The sequence below is a fragment of the Octopus bimaculoides genome, chromosome 29 (genome assembly GCF_001194135.2).
Source record: "Octopus bimaculoides isolate UCB-OBI-ISO-001 chromosome 29, ASM119413v2, whole genome shotgun sequence".
Lineage (NCBI taxonomy): Eukaryota > Metazoa > Mollusca > Cephalopoda > Octopoda > Octopodidae > Octopus > Octopus bimaculoides.
Genome location: NC_069009.1, coordinates 704535 through 712778, shown reverse-complemented (window position 1 = coordinate 712778; position 8244 = coordinate 704535). Strand labels below are relative to the sequence as shown.

At 35.1% G+C, this 8244-nt stretch overlaps 2 protein-coding genes across 4 annotated transcripts in view; one reads left to right on the top strand and one right to left on the bottom strand.

Annotated features, from left to right (window-relative positions):
• Positions 1–8244, top strand: part of LOC106877425 (zinc finger protein 208) — a 33210-nt gene that overhangs the window by 8857 nt on the left and 16109 nt on the right. The window lies entirely within an intron of this gene.
• LOC106877424 (zinc finger protein 239) overlaps positions 3467–8244 on the bottom strand; it is an 8177-nt gene continuing 3399 nt past the window's right edge. Inside the window, exons 1-2 of one of the 3 annotated variants that reach the window (XM_014926322.2) lie at positions 7705–8223; positions 3467–6407 (exon numbers count right to left, since the gene is read on the bottom strand). In XM_014926322.2, the coding sequence (XP_014781808.1) occupies positions 5262–6035 (774 nt within the window). In that variant the 5' untranslated portion in view covers positions 6036–6407; positions 7705–8223 and the 3' untranslated portion in view covers positions 3467–5261. Of the gene's footprint in view, positions 6408–7704; positions 8224–8244 lie in introns of those variants that run through there. The other 2 variants (XM_014926323.2, XM_014926325.2) reach the window with 2 other exon arrangements.

Below are 8244 nucleotides of genomic sequence, written 5' to 3'. Positions count from 1 at the left end.
CTTTTGTGTCTTGTTAATTTACAATTTGAGACAAAAGACTTGAAGCATATTTCACAATGATACGGTTTTTCTCCGGTGTGTATTCTCCTATGTTTTGTTAAATTACTGTTGGAGACAAATGATTTATTACATATCTCACAATGAAATAGTTTCTCCCCTGTATGACTACGTATGTGGATAACAAGATGAGAATTCTGAGTGAAAGATTTCTCACATATTTCGCAATGATACGGCTTCTCTCCAGTGTGGATTCTTTGATGACTAATAAAATAACTGTTATATGCAAAATATTTCCCACATATTTCACAATGGAATGGTTTTTCCTTATTGTGTGCGTCTTTATGTGTGAAGAAATCCTGTTCTAAATTGAATGTTTTCCCACAAATCTCACAGCAATATTCAGGAATAGTTTCAATCATTGATGCTTGGTTAATAAATACTTCACTCCATAAAGGTTTCTCGTCTCTGTCAATCGATGCTGCTGAATCTACATCGGTAAAATCAGTTGTGGTAGAAGTGTCCAAGTCCTTAACGTCTTCCATATCAATTCTTCAGGAATCTGAGACAAAAATCTTGAGAAATGTCTTGAAGTATATTCTTTGATGGTTTAGCTTTTAGTCGTGAATCGTGGATTTCAGCTTACAAGTGTGGAAATTATATATCTTTTACTCACCATAAGCGTTTTGTTAAGTCCTTTCCAATTTCCATACAAAAATATATTCTTGTAGGCGAAAAGACTTATAATTTCTGCATTATCAATACGGTAAGATGAAAGAATATGTGTACATATACACATGTAGATGCCTAATAAATGATATGTATATATATATATATTTGTGCCTTTGTATGCGTGTATGTACGCATTTATACTGTGCACTGCGGATAAAAGAAAAGTCCCTGTGTTCTGTTGTATTTCTTTTTTTTTCTGTTTGATTTGAAAATCAACTGAAAAGTCCAGCAAGAAACCTATTTCTTCATTTGTTGGTAATTAAAATGGATCTTCCTCTGTCCTGATCTTGAGTAAATAAATCAAGAAAAAAAACCAATTAACGATGTGGTTTGCAGATAAAATGATAAATAATTAAAGGGGTGGAACACCGATCTTGAAATATGTAACTCACCCGATATTGTCCACAAACATTAACGTTTACCTTAACGTGACATAATTACTGTAAATGTTATAATTAAATTAGCTGAACTAATTAGAAACTATTTCGCAGTAACGTTGGTAATTCTCGTTGTTGTCTGAATGAAACCGGTGCCATTTACGATTTTCCCGTCCGAATATACAGTCGGGTTGTTCATTACTTTTTTCTTCCGTCTCAATATACAACGGTATTGCGGGTTAGATGTCCCTAATATAATTTACTGAAAACCGACATTTGATAATCCCAAAATTCCTTTTGACAAACCATATCCATAGATCTATTCCTTGCAAATTCCCCCTGATTTTCTCTTCGTTTGCCATTTTCATATCAACCAGAAGCAAATCATTAACAGAAATATTTCCCCTTCGCAGGAAGAGAATCGAACTTGCTAGTTCTTTACACTAAGCTCGGGTTTCGATGGACATCGGTCAGTTGGTCATATAAGCACCCCATACAAGCCCTCGTAACTCCTTTTTACTTTTTGGAATTTTCAGGAAGTTTTTGCGAGTTTGTGTTCTATATACGGGAATTCATATGATTCCCGTGATTTAGCTGTTGTTTTTAACATATTTCATGACTACCTGATAACTTCCTCGTCTTTTTGTGACTCAGGCGTATTGAGATTTTTCAATAAACACATTTAATAGAATGGCGATGTTCCCAGGACTGCTCTATTACTGGGATGCGACGTCTAGGAAGACTTATTGGTTACAGGCACACACAAAAAAATGTATACCTATTTTCGTTTTTGTGAACAGTTTCGTGATTTTCTTTATTAAAAAAACGGAAAGTCACATGAACCAGTTTGTTTCTGTTTGCGGTTTTAATAGGTTGTCCAGTATTATTAAAGATATTACACTGTTAACAGTGGATTATGCAACAATAACTGGTAAGATATATAATATCGTTAGCGTGTGAATAATATTCTTCAGGTCAACATTTACTCATTCGCGACAACTTCTAGGCTTTGTCACTAACTCAGTTTTGAACCAAATATTATTCTATATCTAAATTGATTCCTCCACCAGAGATGATACCAATTTCATATTCTTTTATTTGTTTCAGTCATTTGATTACGGCCATGCTGGAACAACACCTTTTAGTCGACCCTGTTCTTTGTAAGCCTAGTACTTATTCTATCGGTATCTTTTTGCCGAACCGCTAAGTTACGGGAACGTAACCACACCAGCATCGGATGTCAAGCGATGTCGGGAGGACAAACATGATATTTGAATGTTGAGCCTCACAGAGGTAATAGCAAGTGACCGAGACCTTTGACAATATGCTGTGCTTGAGGAGTCCCATCAAGCCAAGTGAGATCATAGTTGTGGCTAATGCCAGTGTCACTTAACTGGCACATAAAAAGCACCCTTTGAACATTGGGTGATGTGCTATCCTTAAGAAGACCTGCCAAGCCAAACGAAATTGTAGTCATGGCCAATGCCAGTGCCGTGCGACTGGCACCTGTGTTGGTGGCACATAAAAGGCATTGTTCAAAACTTGAGCCTCACAGAGGCAGAGACAAGTGATCAAGGCCTTTAGCAAAATAGCATGCTAAGTAAGATCGTAGTCATGGCCGATGCTGGTGTCATGCAACTGGCACCTATGCTGGTGACACGTAAAAAGCACCTACTACACTCTTGAAGTGGTTGGTGTTAGGAAGGGCATCCAGGCATAGAAACCCAAGATCAAAGGGTAAGTCCATCTAGTCTCTTTCCATCATTTCTGGCTAACCCTGCCAGCTCCAGACCAGAGGGGATATTTTACCTGAGCCAGGTCCACTTAAATATTTAAGTTTAGCTTAGTTTGATGAGTGAAACGACCAGCATTTTAGGTGGCAAAATAAACCATGAAGGCCTGTGAAGTTGAGAGACTGACCACAGCAACATTTCACTCCCCAACAGACATCAGCTCCCACTCTGAGTGCAATTTGTTTTATTAATGAAAATTACATTTTAATTTAAACATAATTTTTTCCCCTATTACATTCAGTATCAACCTTTTTTTCGTCTTTTCATGACTTCACCTCATCTCTTTCACATTTTCACTTCCATATTGTTTTACTTATGTATTTTACAGTCTAAAATACGACAGTCAATGTAAGTATGCACCAAAAACTAGCAGCCCCACAAATTCACGGTCTATCCTATTTCTGGTGCACAGACGATGGGTCATTTCAGGGCTTCGAGGGATCTGATGTACAGGAAGGGTGGTGTCACCTCCCATCCAGAATATACAAACCAACAAAAAAACCTTCCATCCAAAGGGTTTTGCCCCAGTGGCATTATCTTTGGCAGGAAAAAAATAAAGGCTGATACTTATTGAATGCACTTAATATAATTTATTTTCCACAAAATCAATTCTAACAATTGAGATAAACACAAGGAAGATATAACATGCAACACTTCATTTTTGTTCATCAAATTCTTTCTTTTATTTCATTAGTATACCAACAAATTTGATGAGTATTTTGAAATAGCAATATTCTTAATATTAACAGATTTACTAACAAAAACGAGAAAATGAATATGGGCAACAAAATATACAAACCAACAAAAAAAAAACCAGTGAAACGTGTTTGACTGCACTCCTTATGTATCAATATCAATATGAATATTAATATTTTCTTGTATAGAGTACATTTATACAACTTCTAGGCTACTCCAATGAAAGATAACCAATAATGATAACATTATTAATTATACAAATGAGAAACAGGAAACAGTTAACCCAACTAAATGTAATCACACTTGCAGTGCTTGTTGCACTGTGTATATTATGAGCCTATATTTTGATAGAGTTATTGATGCATATTAATAACAATATGGTCAGTCAGGGATCGTTTTTGAGAAAATGATTTAGCATATCAATAGTTATCGCCAAGCCAACATGGCAGTCCAAAAAATAGGACGAATGCTGCCGTTGATTAGCTCCAAGAGGCCATCGCCTCTAGCTAGCTATGTCACACACGAACCTGTGTCCATTATAACCTTCGAACAAGGGGAGGTCAGCCGCTTCCCCTTGCTGGTCTGGCATCTACAGACTAGTTTCAAGGTATTATTGCCTCTTATCAATGTAGAGCAGCCGAACCCAGCAGGCATCGCTAGATATCACAGAAATATGATTCCTGTCCTGTTTGAATGAGTTTGAGTTTAGTTCAGTGGCCCCAGTTTCAGTGAAGGATTCATCACAGATGTCACAATGATAAGGTTTTTTCCCTTCTATAAGAAGTTGAAGTATATCCTAGAGATAATAATTTACAACAGATGCCACAATGATATGGGTTGTCTCATGTTTGGATAAACTAGTGTTTAGTTAAGGATTCGTCACAAAGAATAGGATTTTCCCCTGTATGATTATTTATCCATAAGATAATGATTTGCTACAAATGTCACAATATTGCTTTTCTCCCATATGAATTAGCTTGTGTTTAGTTACGTGACCAGTTTTAGTGAAGCACTTACCACAGATGTGATAGTCATAAGGTTTCTCCCTTGCATGTGTGTTTGTTAGTGGTTAACTTATATCCATGAGGTAATAATTTGCAACAGATGTCACAATATTGTTTCCTCTATGAATATGCTTGGGTTTAGTTAAGTGACCAAGATTCAGCAGATGATTCATCATAACGATAAGGTTTTTTTTTCTCCCCTTTACGAGTAGTTAATATATATCCATGAGATAAAGATTTAATACAGATGTCACAGGGATATATATTTTTACTCCTGTATGAATGTGTTTGTGTTCAGTTAATTGGTTGTCATCAGAAAACGATTTACCAGATATTGAAGTGATATGGTTACTCTCCTGTATGAATAAGTTTGGGTTGAATTAAGTCACCATTTTCAGAGAATGACTTATCACAGACATTGCAGTGATATAGCTTTTCTCCTGTTTGAGTGCACTTGTGTTTTGTAAAGATTCTTCTTTGAAAGAATATGTCCTTCACAGATATCATTGTGATATGGAATTTACCCTGTGTGAATGTGTTCATGTCTGAACCACTACTTTCAGAGAATGATTTATCACAAATATCACAGTGATATGGCTTCTCAATCGCATGGATGTGTTTGTGTTAAGTAACCATCATTAGACAATGATTTACCACACACATCACACAAGGTGTTTCTCTCTTGTATGAATATTTTTATGAGAGTTCAGCGTAGCTTTTTTAGAGAATGACTTACCACAGATATCACAGTGATATGGTTTCTCACCTGTATGAATACGTATGTGTATAGTTAAGTCACAACTTGCACAGAATGACTGACCACAGATATCACAGTGATATGGTTTCTCTCCTGTATGAATACGTTTATGCTTAATTAAATTACCTTTTTGAGAGAATGACTTACCACAGATATCACAATGATATGGTTTCTCTTCTGCATGGATGTATTTGTGTCTACTTAAGTCACCTCTTTGAGAGAATGGTTTACCACAGATATCACAGGGATGTGGCTTCTCACCCGTATGAATTCGTTTGTGTCTGGTGAGACCGTCACCATTAGAAAATGATTTACCGCAGAAATCACAATTATGTGGTTTTTCCAAAGTATGAATACGTTTATGTTTAGTTAAAGAACTATTCTCCGAGAATGATTTACCACAGAAATCACAGAAATATGGCTTTTCCCCTGTATGAATGCGTACGTGAATAGTTAAGTGATCACTTTGATAAAATGATTTACCACAGATATCACAATGATATGGTTTTTCTCCTGTATGAATAAGTTTGTGTTTAGTAATGTTACCTTTTCGGCAGAACGATTTACCACAGATATCACAATTAAATGACGGTTTTCCTTTCTCGTTCTTTACATCATCAGAAAAGTCAATCTTCTGTATTTCACTTTTAACCTTGTTCTCAATTAATTCATTTTCCATAATTTTCGTTTTCTTACGACAACAGACACAAGTTTTCCTCTTTTTGTCCTTGTACTATATACCTAACAAACACTACTGCTGCAATATTTCCATAAGCACCAAATTTTGATTATCTGAGGTTGTTACAAAATTCCTTTGTAATCCAAGTTTAATTAAAATGCAAAGTCTGTTTGTAAATTTTTCAAGCAGTGAAGAAAATAAATGTTGATATTTCTCTCAGTTCCAAAGAAATATTTATTTTTAATTCACCATAGATCTATATAAAAAGGAATATATATATCCATTCTGTGTAACATTTTCCTTTAGTCTTGAAAAGATGGTTAATATTGGTGACAGATCTGACAGAAACAATTCTTTGCTGTTTCTGATATTCTGAAATAATTGAGAAACAAAAAATTTAAATAAAGAAAATATTTAAACAATCATAGACACAACAATGGAAATTTTACATTTTTATAAAGTAAAACTAAATAGAACCAAGCATTTTACTGGAATAAATTAAGTTATCCACTGTTACATTCCAGTTTGAAAATGTATATATAAGATACAGGCATGGTTGTATAATAAGTTTGCTTCCCAACCATATGATTCTGTGTTCAGTCCCACTAACTGGCACATTGGATAAGTGTCTTGTACTACAGCCTTGGGCAGACCAAAACCTTGTGAAATGGATTTAGTAAATGTATATGTATATATGTGCGTATGTTTGTGTCTCCATATCTTGACATTATGTGATAGTTGCAAAATGATTGTCACTGTTATACAAGCATCGTCATTGTTTCCAGTTTGGCCATGGAGAAATATTACCTTGTTTGGAAACAGATGAGTGTTGGTGACAGGAGGGGCACCTGGCCATAGACAATCTGCCTCAATTATCTCCGTCTGACCCATGCAAGCATCAAAAAGTGGATGTTAAATGACGATGATTTATATAGGTGCAGGCGTGGCTGTGTGGTAGGAAGCTTGTTTCCCAACACATGGTTCCGGGTTTAATTAATCAGAGTTTAAAATACAGACAATCCAAATTTGTCATTCAGACGTATTAATGTTCTTCCGTATTTTTCTCCCCATAAATGCATTTAATGGTCAACTGCTGCGAATCTGCGTTCAACACAAGGGAATTCATACGAATATGCAAAATAAAAATTTGCTGCGCGATTTAAGGAGTATTTAGCTGTTATGTTTAGCACATCTCACAACCCCCACGTAATGTCCTCGTTCGTTTGTCTGTAAGACGTATAGATGTTTTTCAATATTCTTCTGCCAATAAACACATTTAATGGTCAAATACTGGGATATGAATAAAAAATTTGGTCTGTCCGTATTTTAAACGCTTGGCCCTTAGTTCATATACAATCATATTGGTAAAATTTATTGTTTATATTTCTACAATACACAATACAACCCCTAATAATATTTCATTATAAAAAATGCGAAGGTCCAGTAGAGTAAAATAGAGAACGAAGGGATCCCTAGGCAAAAAATTGACGAGAACCAATGATCTTGATTTGTCTTGTTATTGATTAAACCTATTTAATTATCGATTTCAGACGATCAATGCTGGGAATTAATATCGCTCTCTAAGCAGCAACACCTAAAGGTTTTCAATTCCTAATGTACACCTTAATTTTAATCGATATATATATATATATATATATATACACCTTACCTGTTATTGCCATTTCAACTAGTGCTTGCAATTAAATACTTTTAAATAACGACGTACCGATAAAGGAAACGGAAGTAAAATGAATCATGTTTCGTTTCTTCTCTACCAAATAAAATCACAAATCTCTAATACCTACCTAAATAGTGGTCGTTGTAGCGATGATGATTATTATGATGAAGTAACCCGGTGGAAAAATTGAAAAAAAAAATAGTGTAGTAGTTGAAGTGCACCGTATATTGAACAACCGTAATTAGTCCGTTCAGAAATTAAAAGGAGAAATCTGCAATAAATGACATTCAATCGATTTTATGTATTCGTTCCGTTTACTCGGGACGAGGTCAAATTTTGTATTTTCCCGGATTGCTTTGGTCGTATTCGCAATCGCATAATTGCAAAACCCTGCTCGATTATTCTTTGTTTCATTAAATCGTCATTCACTGATTCATTACAATACTTCGGTTAATGCAGAAAGGCTACATATTTAGCACCAATGTTATGGAGTTAATTAATCAAATTGTAAATCATTTATTATATTTCGGT